Source organism: Mustela erminea, chromosome 2 (assembly GCF_009829155.1).
Source record: "Mustela erminea isolate mMusErm1 chromosome 2, mMusErm1.Pri, whole genome shotgun sequence".
Taxonomy (NCBI): Eukaryota; Metazoa; Chordata; class Mammalia; order Carnivora; family Mustelidae; genus Mustela; species Mustela erminea.
Genome location: NC_045615.1, coordinates 30669265 through 30683474, shown reverse-complemented (window position 1 = coordinate 30683474; position 14210 = coordinate 30669265). Strand labels below are relative to the sequence as shown.

The following is a 14210-nucleotide window of genomic DNA, read 5'->3' as shown; positions in this document are numbered from 1 at the left end:
TTGTCAGTGGAAAGGTGCTAAGAAGAGGCTGACTCTATTAGGGGAAAACCTTGTCTTTTTATTTCCTTCTAGCGGCTTGCGGTGGACTTCTTACCAAGCTTAATGGCACCATAACCACTCCAGGATGGCCCAAGGAGTACCCTCCTAATAAAAACTGTGTGTGGCAGGTGGTTGCACCAACCCAATACAGAATTTCCATGAAGTTTGAGTTTTTTGAATTGGAGGGCAATGAAGTAAGTGAATAATAAACATAAGTTTTTCTGTTGTGTTTTGGGACCCATTGAAGACAAACTTGTAAATGGAAGGACAGAAGGAAGGAAGGAATGGAGGGAGGAAGGGAGGATGGATTTCGGTAGCATAACCACAGAGAAGTCATTGTCTTTTTTTGTTCTCCTGTTCATTTCTACAATTGCTTGTAATTCCTGTTGGCATTGGATAATATATTGGACTAATTCTGGGAGATTGAAAAATACCCAGAAGGAGTTTTACATAATGTATTAATATACAGTAATTTCTTGATCTGTGAAAGAACTATGAAAAAAATAGGGTCAGCTTCATGTCACATAGAATTTTCTAAAAAAAATAAAATTAAAGTTTGTCAAAATTCACATCCACTGGTTGAGTCATAACAAATATAGCCAGTTGGGAGAACCTGGTATACTTTCAATCTTAACAAAGATGCATTTAGTTGACACTATCTTTCCTTTATAAAATGTAACTTATTGTGATAAAGGTCCAGTTTTCTTCCATGTGACCACGTTCAAACAAGTGAAATCATTTATTTGAGAGTTCCTATGTGCTAGTGCACACACACCAAATTCAAATGGAATGTTAAGCCTAGAAATAAGAACTTTCAGAGCTGTGTCCTTTGTGTTGGTCAACATTGGCTGAATTTCAGTTTTGTTTGAGCTTTCCTACTTTCTTTTCTTATTCTAATTTCCATATCCTTTCTTCTAGTGACTTCTTTTCTGTGTTTATTTTAAAATGAACATGATTTAAATCTTCTAAGTATGATAAAATTAACTCAAATATTATTTTGTATCTGGTATATATATCTGTTGAACACTTGTAAAGAAGTGAAAAAACAGAAATATAGTATATTTATGCTCCTGAGCAACACTTGTTGATGATATTTGCGGATTTTATACCATTATGTTGTCTTTGTATAGTATCTTTGCTTCTTCCCCCTCCCCCCACTTTTCTTTATCTCTTTTTAATGACTTTTTTCCTCTTAATTCTGCCAATTGTAGTCAAGGCACTTATGTGGATTTTTTAGTGCTACTGATGGCTCTGAGGTAAAAAGAAGTTGCTGACTTTTGTGTTTCCTTAAAGGATAATAAAGTTTAAAATATGGTGAACTTAGTGTACCTTTCAAGATCCTCCTTACATTGTGTGTCCTGTTTTATGATAATAAAATCTGCTATTTATATTTCTAACATACTTTGCCCACATGAAACAAAATTTTCCCTTAATAATTACCTGAAATTTAGAGAACTATTAAAATGAATAAAATATTTTTACAGCATTTTTAGAAAAGTTTTCATAAGAGCAACATTTTTTTAACATGGTAATCTCCCTACTGGTTCTGTGATTTGACATGAACTTGTTGTTGAATGACTTCTATTCTCTCCATTTTCTCTAAAGCGATCAGCTGTGACCGATATGACATTTTGATTCATTAGTTGAAAGATGTTACTATGAAGTCTGGAAGTTTATATTCAGGAGGAAGGAGGGTAGAGGGTTTGAAATAAATGGGTCATTGTATTCTGAAAGCATTCTTCCCATGGTGGTGGTCTTTTTTACTGGGAGGATCCTTCACAAACTCTCTAACATATCCCAAGTTTCGTAAACATAGAATGACGTTGCTATGTGAAAGGCCGTTTTTGTGGTTTGATGTCTTATTTTCTTAAAATGAAGGCATGAGCAAAAACTTGACTTGTAGATTACTGGGTTAAGTTAAAACTTTACTTCATTGTTTTAGTTATTATATAGATATACAAAAGCAAAGATGATATCAAACAACTTTAACCTCGGTAAAATTCTGCTTCCCTATGTCAGAGCCCTCTGAAAATGGATGTTACAGCTTTAACAAAGTAGATAGAAGACTTTTGAAAACTTTCCTAGCGGTATTTTGCTTTTTTATCACCTAATTAATATCACAAGAACCAGTAATTTGAGTTGACATATTGCAAAGTACAGATCATGCCCCAGGGTTCAATCGTATGCATTGTTAAACTTTGCTAATTAGACATTTATGTAATAAGGTCATTCATGCAAGATGTATTCTTTAGAATGTGCCCTGTGAAACTTTGGAGAAGTGTATTATGGAAACATCTGTTGGAAGTTGTAAAATTGAGGAGGATACCTGGCATTCACTTAGCTTCTTCCATTTCGGTGTTGTTAGTGCATTACATATAAATCAGAATGAGTCTACTTCACCGTAGTGTCAGTTCCCCTCTCCATTCCACCACGTAGATTTGTTTGCAATCCTGCAGCATAGCTGAAGAGTAATTTTATAGTGCCTGGCAACTCGAAGAAATTAAGCAATATCAATTTGTTTGATAAATTTGAAAGGCAAAGTATCCTTTTTACTGTATCCTCCAATGTCTGTCTCCTTTGAAATTTCCTAAGAGTGCTCTTCTGATTAGAACATAGTTTTTCTGGGAGGCAGCATCAGACCAAGCCAAACTCAGTGCTATTTTCCCTGAAGTGCTACATATGATAAGTATAATTTTGGACAAGTTATTTAGAAATTTCTGAACCTCAGTTTTCTCTTCTTTACCATAGAAAGGAACATTTCTGTTGTTAATTGTCATTTCATAGACTAGGTGTATCAGTTTCATGTCACTGTTGTCGGCATTAAATAAGACAGACAGGACAAATTCTTTCACAGTTCTTAGTGAAAATTTAAACAATTTTTTTAAAGTCAGCAAATACTGTTCTTGTAACCATCAGCACCATTGTCTCAACAAATATGTATCTCAGTTCTCCTAAACTCTATTTTTTGGAAAAGATACATGCTGTAAATATACGTAAACAGGCACACATTGGTATATATATCTCTTACAGATATTCAGAGCAAAATTCTCTAATCTATTTTTCATGCCATCTGCCTCATATTTGGACTCTTTCCCTGATTTTTTTTCTTTATGTATTAATTCCAGTTTGACTACCAGAGAAGTAAAGAGGGGAAAAAAACATGATAAATTTTTCAAAAATAAATGTCAACCACTTGATACTTTAAAATCTGGTGACTGTCATAACCATGTCTTTTCTAGGTTTGCAAATATGATTATGTGGAGATTTGGAGTGGCCTTTCCTCTGAGTCTAAGTTGCATGGCAAATTTTGTGGTGCCGAAGTGCCTGACGTGATCACGTCTCAGTTCAACAATATGAGAATTGAATTCAGATCTGACAATACTGTATCCAAGAAGGGCTTCAAAGCACATTTCTTCTCAGGTATCAGTATTCACATGCTGTATGTGCATATCATGGACTTTGAAGGTGGATTGCCTTTCATTATTATCTACTTTTCATAGTTTCCTGGAAATGTAACTTGGAGAGACATAGAGTGCATGCACAATTATCCTAGGTTTAACAGTTTTTTTACTTATAATTAGAATATTGATAGTTGGGGACCTGATGAAATATAGCTCTCAAACACTTAATAATCAAATATTATAAAGGCTAGTACAAATAACACAAAATTATTAAAATAATATTTTCAAACAGTGACTTTATAAGTGTATAGGGATAATGATACAAGACTTCCAAAAAGTGGCAGGCTGTTTCAAAATGATTTATCTTTTTTTTTTTTTAGCAACATATTTTTTATTCTTATTATTTAGCAAATATTTCTTATTCCTCATGATTATATTTTCACTTATGGTTAACCTGATATTAAAATCATACTTTACGTCATCACTTTAGAAAGGATAAGAGAATGAAACCTACAAATATAGAAATTACAAATTTTACTAAGAATAATAGATTATCAGGTATATTAAGCAGTTGACACTTCTGTTTCGAATTTAATGTTTAGTTTAACCAACTCATAGTAAAATTTCCCTTGTCTAGAGCTGAAATTTGATAAAATGTGTCCCAACACTAAAGAAATATATGAAAGCACCAGTGAAATTCCTTTATTTTTCCAATTTTGGAGTCATACCTTACTTACAAAGATATTCTGAAACTTCAAAAATAGACAAAATTTTAGTAAACCTTAGTATAGCAGTCTGCCTTTCAGACTGCCAAGCAATTTAAAGCAACTGAATTCCAATTATATTTTAATATTAGGTAATTTGGATTGAGTTAATTCAAAGTCCGTTTATTCCAATCCCCATGTGTTTAAAATTAATGAGATTTACAGTGCCCAGGGTTTGTTTGGGGTTTTCAGTGTAATTGAAGTTAATGGTTCACAAGCTCCATTGAGGTCCAAGTCATACACAGAAGAACACTCAAAATACAAAGGATCTTGGCTCTCTTATTCTCCATGCCTTCCTTCCCCCAGATTTAATTGCCTTTTAAAAATTCTTCTCAGGCATTAATTTAAGACTTATGTTATTCAAAGTAGCATTTTACTATCCTCTTTTGATGAAAGCAAAACATTCTTAGACTTCACTATTTTACAAATATCATATGTGTTTTACAGATTTTAGATGACCCAGTGATTAGAGACAAAAGTTCTCATTTTAGAACTTCCTAAATATTTATTTTAAATATTGAAATTATAAAGTGAATACATTTTATCATTATAAAAACATTATGAATCCTCTTTGCTTTATCAGAGTCATACATTTTATTTAATATTTACTTTTTTAAAGGATGCATGCTACGTATATAGTGGCAAAGTATGATTAAATTGAAAGCTACTCAGATTATTTAAAATTCACTATCTGATATTATTGGTTAGGAAAAACTTTCCAAATTGTAAAGATAGATTGTGTCTTTAGAAGGGTACTATTAATATATAAAATGTGCTACTTTAATTCTTATAATACAGATATGAAGGCACATGAAGAAGATGCTGTTCCTCAGCACATCCAAGGACATAGACTCTATTCCTGTCTCTATGTGACTGTGCTTTATAAAATTATCCAAGTACCTTGGTAATACTTGAGTTAATAATAACTAATTTGCTATAAATCATATTTACTGGTGCAGATCATTTAGGAAGTTGTGTCTGCTTTTGGTGTTTATCAGTGCTATATTTAAAAAGTATAAATCAACTAGGTGATAGTGATTCCTTTCGTTAGAGTCTAGCCTAAATTGTTTGATGGAATATGGGTAGTTAAGTAAATGGAACTATGAGGTTCAAGGGGGGAAATTAAACCCCAAGTGTTCATATGATAGCTGCCATTTTGAGAATTTATTATGCAGGCATCATCTTTTTCGTAATCAAAATAAAGCTGTCACAGTCTCATTATTACATTCACTTGACAGGTGAAGCTGCTGAGGAGTTAAATAAACTGCTTAGTGTCATAAAGAATTTAAAGCCCAGTTTGTCTTGGCTTATCTAAGAGCTGATCATGCTTTTTGCAAAGAGCATGTTAAGTGTTACACTGAACATATTCTTGACCTGAAAAACAACAGACATATTTTTCACTTCATTATTAGGTTACTATTTTGTAAAGTCCAAAATAACTATCATTAAGTGTAAACTTCCTGTGCTTTCTTTTTGATACATTGAAAAATATCAGCAGTTTGTCAGATTCATATTTAAAATACTGTGGTTCTGGATAAGTATTAAATTTATTTTACATTTAATTTCCTAGGAGTTTCTGTTAGTGGGGAAGATGTTTGCACAGGAAAGGGAAGACAAAACATTATAATAAAGTGGTGCTATCAAGAGATTACAGCAAATTCAGATGTTTACCTGATGCCCTTATGATCATCATACAGAACTATAATTACAAAAGATCACCTATTTTAATAGAAAGGCTCTACTCACATGGAAAATGTTATTTAGAGATCTAATAATGCTTTAAATAATAACACATAATTATGTGTTCAAAGTCAAATAATTCATTATATTTACCAGAAAGTAGACACGTAAACCATGAGGATATTATATTTTGCAAACAAAATTGAAGGTTTTTTTGTTTGTTTGTTAAAATTTACTCTTGGGGAATTTGTCAAAATACATTACTGGGTTTATTGTGACAAACTCTTTAGAAAGAAATTTAGCATAGGAATCAAGAGTCATTACAATGACTATTCACGTTGCTTCAGAAATCTTATTCTTGAGAATACTTAAAGAAAAGTTTCAGAATCTGGAAGAGGGATTACAATATACTATTATAGTGATAGAAATTTGAAACAACCTAATGGCATGACAGGGGGAAAATGGTGAATAAATTATAGCAAATACACTTTGTGGACTTTTCTACACCATAAAGATGATTTACTGATCCTGTAAGGTAAAAAAGTGTATATGATAAAACATTAATGGAAACTATCTGCACAGTGCATATAGCTAAGCATGTGGGGGAAACAAAACTGAAAGTTGCTGTAAAAAATACCAAGAATGTGTGCTAAGGTGGGAAGATGGTACATTATGGTTTCTCTCCAATTTCTCTCAGTTTTCAATTTAAATACAAAATAGCTTTAAATCATTAATTAATTTTTGAGAAAGAATGTGTGAGTGGGAGTGGGTAGATGGAAGGGAAAGGGAGAGAGAAAATCTTAAGCAGATTCTGCACTCAGCACAGAGCCTGACTGGGGCTCCATCTCAAGACTCTGAGATTAGGACCTGAGCTGAAATCAAGAGTTGGACATTTAACCTACTGAGTCACCTAGGTGTCCCTGAAATGACTTTAGAAGAAAAACACCTATCATATTTCTTTACCCCCAAATGCCTCTAGATTTGCAAACATTACCTAATAGACTTTGAGAGTGAAGAAACTTTTAAAATTATCTCTTTTATAAATTAGTTAACAAATAGTAATGGGGTTAATAATCTTAACACGAGTATTTTGTGTTGAGTTAAATTTAATAATTTTAACTTTATAGTCATTTAATATTATATTATTATAGATTATTGAATAAATGTGTTACTCTAGTGTATATATTAATCAAGAGATATCTTATGAAGACTGAGTCCTAAATGCTTCTGATTGTAATCAGTGTTCTAAAGATTTCAGAAGTGGTTGTGAATTTATGAAAACATGCTGAGGAATATAACATGTTCAGCTATTTTTTCCAGAGTCTTATGGATTCAATAAAAAGAAGAAGCAATATTTGATCACAGGTGATTCCATTTTATTTGGAAGGAAAGTTATTCAAAAAGTAATTCTTTCTTGCAGCTCAGTGATACATCGAGAAAAAAGACATAAAAATATATTTAGATTTTGAATGTGTACAGTAAAATAAAATGTTTATAGCATCATTTCCAAGTACAAATATTTAATATAATAATCACATAGAGATACTAGTTATTTTTGGATATAGCTTCTACTTTTAAATAAGCACTCTTTAGACCTAAGAAATGGGATCAGAAAGTATGACTCTCAGCTGTTGAATTCTGTTCCTTCCATATATATGAGTAAGGACCATCACAATGAATTCTAATTCAAAATCTTAAATAACATAATAAAAACCTTTCATTAGACAATAATTGTATAGCTTGAACATTTAAAGCTTACTGTATTATACAGTCGGAGGTCCACAAGGCCCCCTCCAAAAATGAAAGTGTCATATACTGTATTGATTTTAGGATATACTTAAAAAACATTATAATGATGTAATATGAAAGCAAATTAGGAAATTAGGACAAAGTAAAGCTATTTGGACATGATATAAAACTGTGTGTCTGCTCAGTTTTTTACCTGCATCAGAAAGAGCATAAGCATTTTCTAGAAGATAGTCTGGTCCAAAAATATTTTACTGTTATGTTTTTGGACTGAATGAGACTTGTTTTTCTATTAACACTAATCACTTAATTTGCACAATAGTAAAACCAAACTTAATTTTGTATGATTGTGCATTTGAAAACAAGTATGCAAATCTGCACAGGTATACGTGGTATAGCTTATTTATTTTAAGAGGTGAAGCAAGGTTAACTGTATTCCACTCAGAACAAAGTTATTTTTAAATGGGCCAAAAATAAAGGAAATATTAATAGGATTTTATACAAGTAAAAAAAGTCAATATTTGGCAAAGTTGATGTTTCTTAAAAAATTTAATTCTAGCTTTCATTGTTTGAAAAGAATATAACACACGATTTCAGCAATGAGAGTTGAACATTCTCTCTTCTTTAGCCAACTGTGGATTGATGAGAATTAAATTAGAGTGAATAGTAGAGAATTTGGAGACTAAACCTCACTTAAGAGCAATGTCTCTCACAGGTCTAGTACTGGAGTGCCTAGTGACTTGCTCAGGAGCAAAAATGGAATAAAACCCAGCTTTCCTGACTCCCACTTTATTTCTGTCTGTAACACATGTAGGAGTAGATAAAATGATCTGTGTGATTTTTCTACTTCAAATTCAAGTGATTTCAGCAGACGTGCTCTTCATCTCAGCCGTTTTTTCATTGCGTACAGTTACTTCCTTACATCTTTCCTCCTGTACCCCGTCTCTCTAATGGAATGCTTGTAGATATTGTTAGAAGAAATATAGCCCTATATTATCCTAAGAAAACTGTAAATGTTAATGTGATTAATTTCAAATAATTAAAAATTAAAACTTTCCTATGATTTTGACAAGTTTTCATTGCTAATCATATTGAAATATTGCCATGTTTTTGAAGGAGCAAAGTGTCTTTATTGCGATTCTCAGCAGAATTCATTAGCGCTTTTTTTCCCCTACGTTTTTATTTAAATTCCAGTTAGTTAACATACAGTGTAATATTAGTTTATTAGGGCTGTTTTCATGCATGTGTGAGTGCATGCAGGAGTGTGAGTGGGTCAGTTTGTGTCATCTTTTGTCATTTCCTGTGAGAATATCTGCTCATATGTTTCTGGTCTGGTGCATGGACCCTTTACTTTTTTTTTCCCTACAGACAAGGAAGCTTTCTGCAAAGAGAAAATTTTTATTTTTGAATCTTGCAAGAATTTGATACAGGTTTCCACTTCAGTTCCATCCAGTATGTATTATTCATAGACTGATGGCTTCTGATAGTCTCAGAGATACTCTGCAGGCCTCTGATGGGAAAATGCCACCTCCTTCTTTCCTAATAATGGACCTTTCCTTTATCTAATATGAAGCAATGGAAAGCAGATATGTCCATTCCAAAGAAGGAGACAAATTTCCATCTGCAGAAAATAAATGTTTTATTTCTACTCAGCAAAACATTGGTTTCTCTCACTAATAAAAACTATTCTTAAATTTTTGTGCCTCAAGTATGAAGATACTGGGAAATGTCAAATGAGTTACTGATAGTATTCCCAAATATTAAATTTACTATGCAGACATTCTAAGAAAGAGTAAAAATGCATCATCCTCCATTCTTTCTTTTGGATTTTCATTGTTCAAGATATTTGTACTTTGTATGTCCTAAGAGGAAAAAGGGAAAGAAAATGAAAACATAATTGTGTTTGCTAATAGCTTTTTTCTCTAGTTTGGTGACTTTCATTAATAAGAAGTCCAGAATATATTCATGGACTTTGTCTTTTGTGATGTTGCTGTTTCTCATCAACAGATAATTAGAAAGCACATTCACTTGAATTAGAATGATTTATTTACTTTCATTAAAACAAGTATCTAAAATAATAAAATAAAATAGAACAAATATTTTAAAAATAACCTCACTGTATTCACTAATGTGGATGGACTTAAAATGTTTATTGAATTAAATAGCTTTCTATGTCTGCATGATGTAAATTGTGTGCATAATTTTTAGTATTTCTGTGTTTACTGAAATTTTCTCTTTTCATATGTATTTGACACACAGAGGCACAGTTATATGCGCTACTTTGCTGGGCATGATAACTTTCCTCTGCTGCTTTTAGTTGCTGTTTGCATTAGTCCACATTTTGCATAAGCCATAAGCCAAATTGAATTTTAGCTGAACTCTAGATGAATATACATATAGAATATACATATTCTAGTAGTGTCTTGTGATTACTTTTAATTTTCATGTGACATTAATTATATTAGACATCCTCAGAATGTGCAGATGAAGGCAGGAAACACTAATCAATGGAGAAAAAGTACTATGGATATTTAGAAAGTAATGACTGTATAAAATCTTTTTATTCTTTTTCCTTCCCCCTTCTTTTTCCTCTAAAGATTATTTTAAAATTATTAATTATTTTTCCCAAACAACATAAATATACTATGCAATGTAATCAGTTTCACTTTCAACTTTATTTCTCTTTAGTTACCATTACCACAGCTATTGTGGTAATATTATATTTTGATATTTTCTATCATAATACATTCTGTCAAATCTAAAGAAAATAATTCTTCCTAGAAATATAACCTAGTGGCTTAAGATTTCCACTAGGATGAAGTTTAAATGTTAGAAATATGTTAGAAATACTGGAATTGTTTTGATTATAAAATAACTATGGACTTAAAAATGTATGAATAATAATTTGTGTTCATGTTTGTATCTTAGCTTTTTTATATTGCTCATGAATGCCAATCCAAACAGTAGTCCAGCAGTCCCTGCCATCACTGGTTCACTGAGCACTTAGAATCTGTTTACCAGTCAATTGCAAATGTGAACTCATTTTCTCTAAACTAATTGAGTTACACTTGTTAGATTTCCAGGGAGCTCTCGTAAGTCTGGTTGACCTATAGTACAACTAAAGTTCAGTATCTCAGGTGTTGTTTCAAGATCATCAAACATTCATTATATAAACATTTTCATAGGAAATATGTAACTATTTCCGTGTGTGTAAGTCTGGCACTGGAAATTTTAAATTGGTTATTTCCATTTAACAAAGAAAAGTGTCTGAATTGGAAAATGCAAGAGGCTGACACCATCAGGGTTAGGAGTCTGACCTACCGTCTGCCCATTTTGCATAAGCCATTCATAACTCATAAACTGTAATTTTCACTGTTGACACCATTAAGGGAACAGGGCTTTGAAATGATTATAAATTTCCCTAAATTAATTTTACAAGGCCAATTCTGTATTTTGATTTCTTATACATGTTGATGCTCTTTTAGAGAATGGTTTTCTTTATTCTACTTTTATTTTGCTTAGGCTGCATAATAAGTAAAAGAAAATGTAATGGAGGTGTTAAAGGTAGCTAGAGAACACATAAATCACAGATGTATTGATTCTGATATAGTCTTTCAAACTTTGGAACTGCCTGTATGCCTTTGGAGTGTTCTGATATAGCCAATACACGAATATATCCCAGAAGCATGTGTGTGCTATGTCATGTAATCAGTCTCCAAAAATGAAAAAAAAATAGATATGTCCTTAAAAATTATGATCAGATTCTTCTATAAAAATTCATTTCCTAAGCCCATTTCCATAGAGTGAATATTGATTTGATAAAAAGGCAAAAATAGCTTTAGCTATCTGTGTGCTACTGTGAGCTCACAAACTGTCATTAGAAAAATCAGTTGACAGTATAAAATTTGAATTCAACCCACCTCTGATATGACTGTCATGTGTCCTTTTCGTTCTCTATGCTGTGGGAGTGATGAAAGTCTGAGTGATGTGTCATCATCTATGTGTGTCAGGAACAATCTGCCAGTTTTGACTTTAATGGACAAGCCAGCCATGGAATGACAGCTGAGTGGCATAGCATGGTGGCTGATGCCTCTCACTGGATTGACTGCCTGCTAATCTAGTTTGGCTTTTTTCCCTGTAGTGAATGTGTTGGCTATTTCTTGAAGCTCATATTTCCTATTCTAACCTTTACCTCTAGCACACTAAGAGCCTTTTCAGGGAATCATTTATTAATAAACTGGTCTGCTGGAGTAGATTTGTTTCAAATATATAAGTTAAATTACTTCTTTAGGATAACCTAATGATGCCTTTTTCTGTCTTGGATGGTTATGAAGTATTCAGATTCATTAGTGCTAACCATAGCAGCAAAGTTAACAACAACAAAAAAATCAACTGCAGTAATCATACTGAGTGATTTTTTTTAAAGTGATTATATATAAATTCTGGAACCTTGTTTAGTCTATGTCTCTACACCATGGCTAATATATTGAAGTTCTTGCATATATATATATATATATAGTATATAATACATAATACATCGCCAGTTCTTGCATTTATTCAAAATACTCATGGTTTTAAATTTATTTTTAAAAATTGGCAATAAATGTTTAGGGTTAGTTGGAAAACAATTCATTCATTTCCTGTCTCCTACTCAAAACTCCTACTTCAACATTGGAGTGAAAGAGGCTGTGAATTGTTATCTTAGAGTCAGCAGTGTTAAAAACTCAATTCATGGTACAGGGCTCCAAGCTAAACAAGGAATGGGTAAAACTAAGACACTAAAAATTCGGGGGGTTTTGTTTTATGTTGGGATCAAAGAAAGCTGTGGCTTAGTTTACCCTTTGCTAGTGTTAACCACAACTAAACGACTCTCCTTTGTTACCCTTTGTTTCTAAAGCTACTTACTAAACTGTGGGGTTATCTTTTTGCTAGACAAAGACGAATGCTCTAAGGATAATGGTGGGTGTCAACATGAGTGTGTCAACACCATGGGAAGCTACATGTGTCAGTGCCGTAATGGATTTGTGCTGCATGAAAATAAACATGACTGCAAGGAAGGTATGAAGGAGTGTTCTTTTCTTGACAACGTCTAGAATTTCATGTAGTTAGGGTCAAGCATTGCTTCCAAGTAGAGTTAATCATATCAATGACTGATATCATTGCTGACCATTCAAATGTAAAAAAAAAAAAAAAGAAAGAAAGAAAGAAAAGCGCAGTGTTGAGATATCCAAGGCATAATATTGGAAACATCATCATACCTAAAGGTTCTGCACTTCACATATGGGTGGCATTAGAATAACTTTGTGTAACAGACATCGAAGTGGCTATGATGCCATCTGGCAGCCAGAAAAGCTCCACATTATGCCGAGGTTCTTGTAGAAGAGACCCTATAACAGTCTTCATATTTAAACTCGACTTCTGCTAAATGTTTCGCATTTGGTTTAATTTCCCTCCCCAGAATATCTCATATAAGTGCTACATGAGTGATGGCACTTTAAATACCAAGCGTATCAAACTCAAATGCCTACCAGAGGAAAGACATTTGAAAATGGTAGATACTATGCCATTTAAAGTTCTAAGTCATGGGTTTGACAAAACAAAGCAAAACAGAACAAAACATAACAAAAAACCAAAAACCAAAAAACAAAAATCCATCCCAATAACACAATAGTAGTCTATCAGTTTTTGTCCCCAACATCTTATAATATTCTGATTTTATATTTTTATAAATATATACCTTTATCTCCTTAGCCAGTGTGAGGTAGATGGGAACAAGAAACAGTTACTTGGTTATTATTTCATCCTTTGAGGGTCTGCTCCTCAGTTTTCTACTTAATTTGGATTTATGCCCAATTTGGAAGAATTACAATGGCAGATTTTATAACTTTAGTTACTAGTTATAACATAGAGATTGGTAGGTTCCTGGCTAGAATCACAGTTACATAGCATCTCTTTGTATGAACATTGGAATAGTACAGGGTATCCTGAACTGACCCTTGTTCCATTCAGTTCCTTTCAAATATTGTCCCATGTCAGGGGTTTTTTTCTATTTTCTTTCACTGAACCAATGATATTGCTCAGAATCATATGCAAGCAGGATTTTTTTTCCCTCTTTTTACTTTCTTTTATGAAGATAAACCTGTAAGGACTCTGATATTTGTAACTTAGTACAGTATTCTGTTAAACCAACAGGCTGGGGAATAGTCCAGTTATTTTGCAGTTATAGAAGATAATTCAAAGAAAAAAGAGACAGGTTTTGCAGAGTATGCATGTACCCTAAGACTCACAAGTAACAACCATAAATTGGGACCTTAATTCCTTGTTTATTACAGTATATATTTTCAAGAAAGGATTTCATAGGAAACTTGGTTTTAGATAGAATAGTATTTAGGTATCCCTAATAAAGTTCATTTTTACTGCCAGTAAAGGGTTAGGATTTTCTTTTTCCTCTGCTATGTATGGACACCTTCTACAGTTTAGTAGTTGGCCTCCTGGCTTTGTCTTATAGACTATTTCCATATCCTGGGGACTCCATATTTCATATGGCAAAGCAAGAACAGGGAAAATTGAACATAGAAAC

General features: G+C 32.6%; 1 protein-coding gene across 3 annotated transcripts in view; it reads left to right on the top strand.

Annotated features, from left to right (window-relative positions):
* Positions 1 to 14210, top strand: part of TLL1 (tolloid like 1) — a 214684-nt gene that overhangs the window by 167361 nt on the left and 33113 nt on the right. For all 3 annotated transcript variants that reach the window (XM_032332601.1, XM_032332599.1, XM_032332600.1), the window contains 3 exons: positions 73 to 233; positions 3279 to 3459; positions 12563 to 12688. In XM_032332601.1, coding sequence (XP_032188492.1) covers positions 73 to 233; positions 3279 to 3459; positions 12563 to 12688 — 468 coding nt within the window. The remainder of the gene's footprint in view (positions 1 to 72; positions 234 to 3278; positions 3460 to 12562; positions 12689 to 14210) is intronic.